The 12,829-nt window shown below is 40.6% G+C and overlaps 1 protein-coding gene across 2 annotated transcripts; it reads left to right on the top strand.

Moving 5' to 3' along the window:
• The first annotated feature begins 1,123 nt into the window (after positions 1-1,123).
• On the top strand, positions 1,124-11,226 carry bcl7b.L (BCL7B, BAF complex component L homeolog). Of its 2 annotated transcripts, none has more exons than XM_018246051.2 (6): positions 1,124-1,311; positions 3,221-3,296; positions 3,908-3,989; positions 5,960-6,112; positions 7,572-7,651; positions 9,229-11,226. In XM_018246051.2, the coding sequence occupies exons 1-6, from the start codon at positions 1,220-1,222 to the stop codon at positions 9,316-9,318; spliced, it is 573 nt and encodes a 190-aa protein (XP_018101540.1). In that variant the 5' UTR covers positions 1,124-1,219; the 3' UTR covers positions 9,319-11,226. The 2 variants fall into 2 exon arrangements, with proteins under 2 accessions (XP_018101540.1, XP_018101542.1); XM_018246053.2 differs by having other exon boundaries at positions 1,128-1,311; positions 3,911-3,989.
• Positions 11,227-12,829: the final 1,603 nt, after the last annotated feature.

Genomic DNA, 12,829 nt, shown 5'->3' with positions numbered 1-12,829 from the left:
GAAAAAAAATCAAACTTGCGATCGACATCTGGCCGATTTTTTGCCTGATATCGATCGGGAGGACCCGTCGGGAGCCCCCAAACACGGCAGATAAGCTGCCACCATCCCATCTAAACCAGCTTGATGTGCTCCAATATGCCTAGTCCCGTACCCATCCAATCATGTTTGGTCTTAAAAAGACAAGACACAGGAGGCAACCAGTAAACATGCAATGTACAATTTACCATGCCATTCATGCCTCTTTCTAGACTGAAAGAGTTCCATATAAACAAACCACTCCTATTGAAAAAGAACAGGGTTGCCAGGTTGGTGGTTTTTCAGCCAAATTGGGCTACTAATTTAAACCCCATGCAGGTTTTGAAAGTACAAACTAGGATTTGGGCTACTTTTTGGGCCTTTGGCTGGTTTGTTCTCTGGAAACCAGCCACAGTTTTTCTTGCCCTAATGTGCCAAGGCTGTGTCTCCCAATGCATGTTGGGTAATGTTGTTTTTGTTTAACAACTTGGCAGCTGCCAAGTTTAATGTAAGTCGACTACAATACCCAGCATGCAATGGGACTGACTTGCGTAGAAGTCGGGAGTTACTGTACCCCAGTCTCCCGTCCCTCTTAAGCATTCGCACATTTTCAGGTGACTTTCCTCAATTTCAGACAATTTTGGGGCAAAAATCTGCTGGGCACCAAAATGTCTACAGGTTGAGCTGTTTTCCCAATATTTATCGAAACTGTATATGTATTAGGGTCTCATGGGGCCCCTGTACATCCTGGGGCTCCCCCTCTGTAGTTACGCCCCTGGTGACAGGCGAATGTGTCCCATTTTGCTTCATGGAAAAATATGAGAAACAGTAAAAATTTTAAAAAGGTGTATTTTCACATAGATTCGTTTATTTTTCAGACTTTTGTTCGCACTGCACATATTGTGCTATTTGTGGGCTACTTTTGAAGCACCTCTTGGCTAGTGGATCTAGAGCTGACTTCAATAAACAATATGCAAAAGTATGACGCTTTTATTACATGTTGACAATGACTGAATTCAATCGACTTCCCCTTTAATAGCACCATACTGAGGGGAAGATTTCCTGACTGACAATGACCCCGCCCCCATTTATTAGCTCGCGCTCCTTCCTCTGACAGCGAGGATTCGGAGATCAGCGTCGTCACGATCTAAGTACAACCAAGCCACGCCCCTTGGTACCGTCACGGTGAGGTGTCCGTAAGAAAATGTCGGGACGCTCAGTCAGAGCCGAGACCCGCAGCCGGGCTAAAGATGACATCAAAAAAGTCATGGCAGCCATCGAGAACGTCCGCAGATGGTGAGGTCGATTTTAAAAAACTCTAAACAGGGCTGCGCGGCAGAGCTCTGATACCGGCTTGATACTTATAGTGATCCAAACGCTGATAGGTGGAGCGGGCGATGGACGTTTCGGTTAGCCAATCCTCCTGCGCCATTGAGGAGATCACTTTGGAATGAGACAGTGACAGCTCAAAGGGGTGGGGAGGATGAAATAGAGAGCGGCTGTGCAGTAATTGGTTAAAGTACGCTCCGCCTCTCAGATGGCGCCTTTCCAACTGTTGCTATGGGAACATATTGAGTGCTGGAAGTTTATTAGGAGGGAAGCTTCAGTTTTTGAATAGTTGCAATGCTCTTTTATTTATGGAACTCGGTTATTGCTAGGCAGCATTTCAAGGGGCTTTTCACCTTTGAGTACGATGTACAGAATTTGCAATCGCTTTTGATTTTTTTATTATTTGATTTTTTTTTAGTTATTTAGCTTTTTATGCAGCCGCCCTCCAGTTTGCAATCTCAGCAGTCTGGTTGCTAGGGTCCAAATTCCCCTAGCAACCATGCATTGATCTGAATAAGAGACTGGAATATGAATAGGAGAGGCCTGAATAGAAAGATGAGTAATAAAAAGTAGCAATAACAATACATTTGTAGCCTTACAGAGCATTTGTTTTTAGATGGGGTCAGTGACCCCCACTTGAAAGCTGGAAAAAGTCAGAAGAAAAAGGCAAATCATTCACAAACTATAAAAAAAGAAAAGTATGAAGTCCAATGCTTAGACTTAGCCATTCTATAACAATCTAAAAATTAACTTAACGGTGAAACCACCCCTTGAGCTGCAAGGTTGCCTTCTGCTACATTATTTCAGGATAAAGAACCAGCAGTGCAGAAAAATGACATGTCAACTCTGGCAGATCATGGACCCATGGGGTAGAACTACACGAGTGCTTTTACCTGCGATAGCATCTGTTCCGACCCGCTAAGATGAATCCAGGTCTGTATTTATATATAGTCCCCTGAGGGCCTGTGCCTAGGGTGGGTGTCTATTTTTTTAGGCTTTTTTTATTTTAAAAAACCTTCCACACCCTCCATGACGAGCTGAGGGGTAGGGGGTCCTAAATACAGCCCTGGATGAATCACAGGAAATCACTGGTTGAAGGTGCCAGGTGCTTTTACCGGAAAGACCCTTCCCTTGCACAGGGTCATAGATATTTGTAGTCATCAGCACACCGTTAGATTGCTTTTTTAAATCAGTGTTTTATTAAGCCCATATGTATCCGCAAAAGTGCAACGTTTCGGGCCCCTGTGCCCTTTATCAAGGACGTTGTCACTGTGTGCACCCGACACGACTGTCAGATGTAGACTTACCTTATATTCAGCGCATCCAACGTGACGCCTGCGATTCAGCACGTCGGATGCTATCGCAGGTAAAATCGCTCATGTAGTTCTACTCTAACTCACCTGATGGACTGACAATCCCAGTAACAACCCAATCACTCTAGTGCTTCCAGTTGCCCATAACTATCATACGGTTACAAAATACAATGACCATTCATAAAATCGTAGCCATGCCGTTAGTGGCATATCGGGGAAAGATCCGCTCGTTTGGCGATGTCGCCAAACGAGCGGATCTTTGAGTCTATGGCCAGCTAAAGCGACTTTTAAATTGGTCGTCATTTATTTTTTATAGTTCTTTAATTATTTGCTTTTTTCTTCTGACTCTTTCCAGCTTTCAAATGGCGGTCACTGACCCCATCTAAAACAAATACTCTGTAAGGCTACACATTTATTGTTATTGTTCCTTTTTATTACTCATCTTTGTATTCAGGCCTCTCCTACTCATATTACAGTCTTTTAGTCAAATCAACGTATGGTTGTAGCTGTGTTGATTTCACATATTATAAGATAACATATCTTTTCTGTCTTCGCTCTTTCAGGGAGAAGAAATGGGTGACAGTCGGGGATACGTCTTTGCGGATATTTAAATGGGTTCCTGTAATCGATGGAAAGGATGTATGTATGACGCACGCCTAAAATAAACCAACTTTTATCCTTTTAGAGCTGAACTAGGAAAGAGATATGAAATATAAGGATTAGGCTATTTATTTCGGCCGCAGTCAGCGGAGAATTAAGTTAGTGAGAAGAGGAAAATCTTGATGTTGCTCTTCTCAAAGAATGAAGTTAAAGAAGAGACGTGCCAGTTGATTTTCTCTGGTCAGTCCTAATCAGCGGAACATCACAAGACTTTCCTCTTCTCACCATGGCTGCTCTGCCAAAAAAATTGGAAATGTATTATATTAGCAGTGATATAGATGAGTGAATCTGTCATGTTTCGCTTCGCCAAAAAATTAGCAAAATCTGGAAAAAAATTGCAAAATGCATTGAAGTCAATAGGCAACAACATTTTTTTATGTGTGCAAAAAATTTTCTCGTTCCAGATGCATTAGGATTGTTTTTTTTGTGGCAACTTTTTTTGTCTTAGCAACTTTTTTGTCCAAATGCATTAAAGTCAATGGGTGTTTTTTCTTATGGCAATATTTTTGTCTAAATGCATTAAAGTCAATGGGTGGTTTTTCATTTGGAAGTTTATAGTGGGCACATGAGCTTACCAATATCTTCCTTAGCAGAAAGAGAAAATGAAAAGGAACATGCCTTCAGATGGTGCTCCAACTCCTGCCAATTCCTCTCTGCTGCTAGAATTTCAAGGTGAGGCCCAGTATGGATGAACACACACACTCACACAGTCACACTGTTCTATCATTTCTCAGAATAATCACTCTGTTTTAATAGGCAGACATGTTTTATCTGTTTTCTTCTGTCTATCTGTTCACTTCACATTCATACATTATTAGGGATGCACCGAATCCACTATTTTGGATTCAGCCAAAACCGTTCGCGAAAGATTTGGCCGAATACCGAACCGAATCCTAATTTGCATATACAAATTAGGGGTGGGAAGGCGAAAACAGTTTTTACTTCCCTGTTTTGTGACAAAAAGTTCTGCGATTTCCTTCCCCACCCCTAATTTGCATATCGGATTTGGTTCCGCCGGACAGAAGGATTCTGGCCAAATCCCGAACCGAATCCTGGATTTGGTGCATCCCTATAATAAATACTTATTTATGATGTGATGCAAAAGCCCTGCAGATATTAACCAAAGAAAAAATGTTGTGATGGCTCAAAACAATTGCACAACTGCAACTTTTCCCTCACAATTTTAGCAAAAATTTCAAATGGGTTGTTTATGAATGTTGCAAAGAATTGGGGGGGATAGTCACAAATTCAGTTTTTCATACATTTTTAAGCAACCATGATTTGTGGTTTCACAGAAAAAAACTCACAACTATGGCATCTTGAAAGGTTTTAGCAGGCATAATTTTGTTATTGGCTGGTCCCATCTCTGACTTCCTCCCATAGCTAGTGGGGAAGACGTCAGTGGCTATGGGGTCATAATTGATTTATTATAGAGCTCCCACCTCAACAAAACTAAGGGGGTTGATCCACATCTTACTGCCCACTCTAGGGGATAAAGAAGTAGGGTACCGCAGGCTATTTTTATTCCTGCATCCCTGAGCCTCTACCCTGCTGTCAAAGTGCTGCTCCTTTGGATTTACACCTAAGATTGTTTGTTTATTTACCATCCATTGTCCTTCGAATAGTAGACTGGGGGTTCTAATGAATTTCACTATAGAACACAAACAAGCCTCTAACACAGGGCCTTCATTATTATTAAGCTGGCCATAGATGCAAAGATCCGATCGTTGAATCCTCAAACGATCGGACTTCCCCATCTCCAGACCTGCCACTAACCTTTCAGATCAAATAAAGTAGAAAAAGAACAGATCAGCCGATGTTCTGCCCCTACAGCAATCGTACGAAAGTTATGTCCGACAATGTCTCCCACTGAAGATCAGCAATACATGCAGAGATATTATCGGCAGCCGACAGAAATTTTCTAACCTGTCCGATCGACTGAACGACCAATCTCCGAGGGACTACAGATGTCTGGACTCTCCACACACGATCCGAAAATCTTACGAATCGAGGATTCGTACTATCGGATCTTTGCGTCTATGGCCAGCTTTACCCCCAACCTCACTGCATGTAGGAAAGAGGAGGCAGCTGGGGTCAAGGACACAACAACCCCCTCCATTAAGTCTAGAGATCCATACTTGATTTTGGGTATCAAGTGGTTTCGAGCGTGTGTTTTCTTTAATGACCTACTACAAACAATAAAAGTCACAATGGTAGCAACTGAACAGAATTTATGTGAAAAGATGTCTTGTATGCCAGTGAATCATCTCCAGAATCTCATGCCAGTAGTATTCACCTGCATAACTTTTCTAAATGTATAAATAAATTATAAATATTCTTTACACACATGAAAACATATTTTTAACCCCATTGATGTGGCAGGGGCTCATGTACAGTTAGTGGGCGTAGTTTATCACCACCGGGCAAATTTGCCCATGGGCAGTAACCCATGGCAACCATTCAAATTGCTGCATTCATTGTTCTACTTGCAGCTGGCTTTAAAAAGCAAATCATGGATTGGTTGTTATGGGTAACCTGGGCAAATTTGCCCAGTGTTGATAAATGAGCCCCAGTCTGTTTTATTATAGACCAATGACGTTCTGCTTTCCATTGTATAAGTTCAGTCTTTCTTTTCCCCTTAGATGAAACAAGTAACCAAAGTTCATTGTCTGATGTCTACCAGCCAAAAGTGGAAAGCAGCACTTCCAGCCCAAGCCCTCCACGTAGTGTCTCCCCAAGCCCTGTTCATACATTAGACTCTCAGCCACCTACCTTGGGACAAGAGAGTTTAGAAGGTAAGTAGAGGCAATTTAAAGGACCAGTAGAATAAAAACAATGGTCATTCATACCAGTTATTGGTGTAATGTTCATGTAAAAATGTTATATTTGAGGTTTTATTTCTTACCAAAACAAGCCCCATCCTGTGTGTTTTTTTAACAAATTATAGGTAGGTACAATATTATGGCATACATATTTTGCCAGGCTTTAGCTTCTGGTCAGTAAGATTTGCAGTGGGTTAGTATACCATAATCGTTCTTTGTTTAAGCCTGTGTAAAGAGGGACGATACAAACTGTTTAAAGGGGTGGTTCATCTGAAAGTTAACTTTTAGTATATTATAGAATGGCCAAATTTCATTATTTTTTTGTATATTCTTTATTTTTCCTTTTAAAGGTATACAACAAATAAAAGAATAACACCATTTTAAATTACATACACATAGTTACATAGTTACATAGTTAACTATGTAACTGTGTATGTAATTTAAAATGGTGTACACAATTTCAATGTCATTTCTGCATTGGCAACTTATTGGTTATAGAAAGAAGAAAACAGAGAGAAGTTGGGTGAAGGAAAGAAAGAGTAAAAGAGAAAGAATGTAGCCCATCTTGTTGTATTTTTCATTTTGGTTGATCGTCTCACTTTTATCCTTTCTGTTTGTACAAATTCTGCATGTTGTCTGTTAGTCTTGCCATTATTTATTTTTAATAGTTTTTGAATTATTTGCCTTCTTCTTCTGACTTTTTCCACCTTTTAAGTGGGGGTCACTGACCCCGTCTTAAAAAGAAATGCTCTGTTAGACTATAAATGTATTTTTATTGCTATTTTTTTCTCATCGTTCTATTCAAGCCCTCTCCTATTCATATTCCAGTCTCTTATTCAAATCAGTGAATGGTTGTTAGAATAATTGGGACCATAGCAGCCAGGTTACTGATACTTCTAACTGGAGAGCTGCTGAATAAAAAGCTAAAGAACTCAAAATCCACAAATAATAAAAAATGGAAACCAATTGCAAATTGTCTCAGAATATCACTCTCTATATCATACTAAAAGTTAATTCAAAGGTGAACAACCCCTTTAAGGGTTTTTTAAAAGATCTTTATTGATTTATATAGTAAGGTAGCGTGAGTAAAAAAAAAGGTAGAAGAAGAAGAGAGAGTACAGCTGTGGGCATGTCAGTAAAAACATTGCATTAGCTAGACATCATTGGGTTTTGTTGCTACTAGAGAGCCGGGTGTTTGCCTGTGGATCAACAAGCCATCTGTCCCATATTGTTTCAAATTTATCTGGGCAACCTTGTGCCTCTCATATAAGTTTTTGTCTAGGGAGGGTATCGTTGAATATTCAAAATGTTTCAGGTTTATCTAAATGTGGCAATTTAAACTTCAACCCAAAAGTGCTATGCATGATTGTCATATAGGCGTAAATGTTCAATAAGTGCATAGTTACTGTACAGACTGCATTTATTTATATAGACCCCTCCATGCCTCACAAAGAAGTGGCCGATGAACCCCCAACTCTCACCAAGGAAGAGCCATCTCTATCCACTGCACAGGTAAAAATATGGGATGAAAAAAATTTTACATTTCCAGTGGGAGGAGGCCAAGGTCATCCAGGGTGGGGTATGGCAGTGATAAAGTGTAACAATGAAAATTGACAATTCTTCAGTACCGGTATTAAGCTGTGAGAATAAGGTCACACTGTTGTTGTACTGGTGTCCACTTATGTTTGGGGATGCACCGAATCCAGCATTTACATTTTTAGAATGGTAATTTTTGCGGGATTCGGATCCACAATAGGGCATTGACAGGGGATTCAGGTGCTGTAATAACCCCTTTTTGTATCTCTAAAGCATAGACTAAAGTGTCTGAAGAAGGCATTAAATTAACAGTAAAATCAAAAAATGAAAGTGTTTTTAAGTAATTAATAAATAATGTAGAATTGCACAGGTAAAAACTGGTGTCTTTGCTTCAGAAACACTACTATAGTTTTTATAAACAAGGTGCTGTGTAGCACTGGGGGCAGCCATTCAAGCACAGGACTCATGGTAGATTAACATATAAGCTATATAGAATTCCATTTATAATACAGTGTTTATCTGCCTTGAATGGCTGCCCCCATGACTACACAGCAGCTAGTTTATATGAACTATAGTAGTGTTTCCGAAGCAAACACCCCAGTTTTACCAGTGCAGGGCAACAGTAAATTATATTTTCATTACTTTAAGGGCAGAGACACACGGTCAGATTCGGGGAGATTAGTCGCTCACAAGGAAACTTCGGGCGACTTCGGAAAACGAAGTGCTCCGAGTGCCATCCCGCCGGCGATTTACATTCTAGCCAGGGGGAAGGCAGTTTGGGGAGATTAGTCTCGAAGAAGAGGAGATTTGTCGCCGGGCGATTAATCTCCCCGAATCTGACTGTATGTCTCTGCCCTTAAACATGTTAATTTTTTTGGTGTTATTGTTCCTTTAATGTAAAATGACCAAAACTGACATTTGTTAGTTATTTACATTACAGGGGGGACATGAAAGGTAATGATTTCATCATACACTGCTGATCACGGCACCAAGCTGGATCTTTGTGATCCTGGAGAAGGCACATACTTGTCACAGATGCTAAATGAGGTAGAGCAGGAACATTAGCACCCAGTGTCCCTTTGCATCAATGTACATGCATGCTGTCCAGGACAGACCGTTCTTTCAGTTCCTGACTTACCGGATCAAAAGCATTTTTCAAAAAAACAGACTGTACGGAAAATAGACAGCACCTTGATATCTTGAAATACAAGGTACCTCCCCCATACCATTTACACTTTTTCTTTATCCTTTAATGCGTGGGGGCCATGGCTGCTGCACAAAATTTTAAGTGATTTCCAGACAACAATAGGTGTTGATATTTTACTTCCCAGCTATGTATATTTTGGTGATTCTACTCAAATATCAATATGGAAATTAGGGGTTGGATTTGGTTTGTTATTCATCTTATTTTAGAGCATTCAGTCAATAATTTGCTGTACCATGTTAGTCAGTACTTTCTGCTTACGGTTTATTATGTGTATATGCAGTTTACTGCAGTAAATAAGCACAATTGTATTTTAATCTACTAACTTATATATTTTCTTTAAATGCAGGCTGGGGGTCTAGATGAGTCTGGAGCTCCACCTCTGAAGAGGGTATGCCCAGATGTGCCTTCTCAGGCTCCTGCCATTTTGGAAGGCTAGTGCCAGTTATATGTCTCCCTTTTCCGCCACAGCCTTTGGAGATCTCTAGTTGATACAGATTGCACTGGAGGCTGGGAATTGTGCAATTATTTGAAAATGTACCTTTTCATATGAGGGATGATCACACAAACTCATAAGTGCACAAGCCTTTGCGTATATTCTTTTGTCAGAACCTTAGCACTCTTCTGTAATATCACGGCAAGTCAATGGATGACTGTGCCAAGAAATATGCTTCCTTCTGCCAGTCTAGATTGCTGAAGAGCTTAACAAACATTTCTTAGACTGTAGCACATTAGAGACGTAAAGCTTGTTGCTTTATTTCTGTAGAGTCTGCCACAAACTGTATCATGCCAAGCTTTCCAGGAGATGTCATCCGACAATCTGAAGTATGGCTAGTATTCTTATTATCTATCATCTTCAAAATCAAAATGTTCCCACTGAATTTAATTTTTGTTGTGTTACCCTGTCACCTGGCCCCACTTCTGAGACATTCTGTAGACAAGTCACTGCTAGAAGAAGGAACTTCTAAGAGTCTCTTCCTCAATGAAATGCACTTTACCTCTTTACCATTCAGTCCCAGGACTGGCAGATGGACTCATCACCTCCCAAACCTAGGGCTGTCTTATCAATACCATCAGTCTCATCAATACCCATACCAAGGAGTCTGTTGTGGTCTCATCACTGCCCAAGCAAGAGATAGTCTGTCTCCTTACCATCATATGTATCCATAGCTTGGACTGCCTAAACAGTTAATGTATGAAGGGTGACTGCAGGCCAATTCTGGGACTGTTTGTGCTTCTTGTTACCATCTGAACTTGGAACTTCCCAAAGACATGCTCATCGTATGGGTAGGAGGTGGCCACCACCTATCAGAGGACTTTCTGAAGGACTCCTCCTCACCAAAACCTGGCACTTTAGCTCATACCCACAAAGTCCCACAGCCCACACCTTGGACGGCCTGATGGCCACATCTCTGACAAAGTAAAGAAGGTTAGCCAAACAACACAGGTCAGTGTAGCGGGGATCTCCCCTGCACGTTTATTTCGTCAAATGATGTACGTAGGGGAAATTAGGTAACTGTGTTGCTGCACATCTCTGACAAACCCAGGACAGTACAAAGATCTCATGGACATCCATCCCTGAAACTGTCAGACTGTCTCATCTCTGCCTAAATAGGGACTGTCTGACAACCTTATTTTTCAGGCCAAACCTGGGGTTGTCTGAGATTCTTGTCACCATCTGAATTTGACATTTGAAGGACCTGCACATCATTAGATAGGCGGTGGCCACCACTTAATAGGAGATTTCTAATGGATTCCTTTTCAGCAAAACCTTTCGCTTTCACTTATCTCATGACCACCTAATCCCTAGACTGGCCGATAATCTCATCACCTCCCAAACCTATGAATGTCTGATGACCTCGGACTGTCTGATGGTCTCATCTCTGCACAAACCCAGAAAAGTCTGATCTCCTCACTGCCCAAATCTGGGACATCACAAAGGTCTCAGAGATTCAATCATTGACTGTCTGACTGTCTCATTACTGTCCGAAGAGGGATTGTCCGGCAGCCTCATTCCAGGCTAAATCTTGGCTTGTCTGAGGGTCTTTACATCATCTGAACCTGGGCGTTCCAATATCTTGCTCGTCATTTGTGTCATTTGTGTAGGAGTTGGCCTTCACCTACAAATGGACTTTGAGTGCATCTGCTGAAAATTCACAGAAAGTTACATTTCTCCATTGCTTAACTTTATTTTTCTCTGCCTTCGCTATGCTTAGACTTCCTGTTTTGATCGGGAATAAAATATCCTTGGTGACTCAAAACAACCGCAGAGGAAGCTTTTTAGTTTGGATGTATTTTACCACAACAAAAAATATTTTTAATAAACGAAGCTATCCAAAAAATGGTATATTGGCTTTATGCATGAATATGTCATATAAAACAGAGAATTCTGTTGGGGATATTGCCATAAAGGAACAGTAATAAATACAATGCAAAAAGGAAAACAAGAGTTTAATATAGTAGGTATAGGATCTTTTTTCCTGAAGCAAGTTGTCCAGAAAGATAATTTATATAGAAATTTTGCATCCCATAGAGTAAGTACAAATCAGACACCAGTTATCTAGACAGTACTTGCTACTTGATTCTATCCAAGCCAGCATACACCCAGTTATATTGGGGCTTTTAACATTTAAGTGTTTTCAGGTGTTCAAGTTGAGAATCTAATACCTAAAAGACACGTTTTTGCCCAGCTAACACACCAAGGAGCAAATGTATCAAGCTCACCCACATTCTATTCATTCCTATGGGATTTTTAGAAGCATATTTATCAATGGGTGAAAGTTAGAACTCACCATTTGATAAATACACTCCCAAAAAAAACCATAGGAATGAACAGAATGGGGTGAGTTTTTGTCTGTTAAAATTTAAACTCACATTTTAATAAATCTGCCCCTAAGTATGGCTCACAAAAACAAAGCTACTCCTGCAACACTGTGCGAACAATGTTGCTCAGAGGGCAAACAACACACAAAAATAACCACAAAAAGTAAAATATCACTTCATGTAACAGAATGTTCTGTTTTTTAACAGTATACCACGCAGCCTGCAACAAAGGTGAGAGTTGATGGTTGGGGTGGACTGGCACTTTGCCCTCAAATGGAAAATGCCTTGGACTGTCCATGAGTTGTCAGGCACCAACTACCCATTTCCCATCCAAGTTATCTTACAGCATCTAAAAAAAGAGTTGAAATATGTGATTGTTGCTTGTAACAAAGCAAAGCTAGAATTAAAGGCAAACTAAAGTGGCACATTTCCTTTCTAAATGTATAAAGGACAAGGAAACCTTAAAGGAAAACTAAACCCTAAAAATGAATATGGTTAAAAATGCCATATGCTGAATTTATTGTACCAGATTAAAGTTTCAGCTTGTCAATAGCAGCAATGATCCAGGACTTCAAACTTGTCACAGGGGGTCACCATCTTGGAAAGTGTCTGTGACACTCACATGCTCAGTGGTCTCTGATCAGCTGTTGAGAAGCTAAGCTTAGGGGTCATCACTAATTATCAAGTAGAAAATGAGGTTGTGCTGCCATGTAGTAATTATCTGTATTAATTACTAATCAGCCTTATATTGTGACATTTACATAGCGGGCGCCCCTAGGCCCGCTGCCGTTTGTCGCCCCTGTCCCCACCCTTTTAATCGTGCAAATTTTCATAATTCGGACTGGATGGGGATTAGTGCATGAGAAATTTAAAAACTATTGTATCTGCTGCTCATCCCCAGTTTTCTGAACAAATTGTGGTTGGGCAGCATGCTACCCCCTAAAATCTTGCCACCCTAGGCCCAGGCCTTGGTGGCCTTTCCACAAATCCAGTCCTACAAGTGCCTGACTGGTGCATTTATTATAGAAGGGAAAGAGAAAGATAGTATTTTTGCTCTCTAATGTGTGCCTAAGAAATCGGTCCCCTTCATTGATTTACGGTTTCTTTCTTTCTTTTCTCTCAGGCTA

The sequence above is a fragment of the Xenopus laevis genome, chromosome 2L, assembly GCF_017654675.1.
Source record: "Xenopus laevis strain J_2021 chromosome 2L, Xenopus_laevis_v10.1, whole genome shotgun sequence".
Classification (NCBI taxonomy): Eukaryota; Metazoa; Chordata; class Amphibia; order Anura; family Pipidae; genus Xenopus; species Xenopus laevis.
Note: the sequence above shows the minus strand (reverse complement) of the source record. Positions and strands in the feature narration are given on the sequence as shown.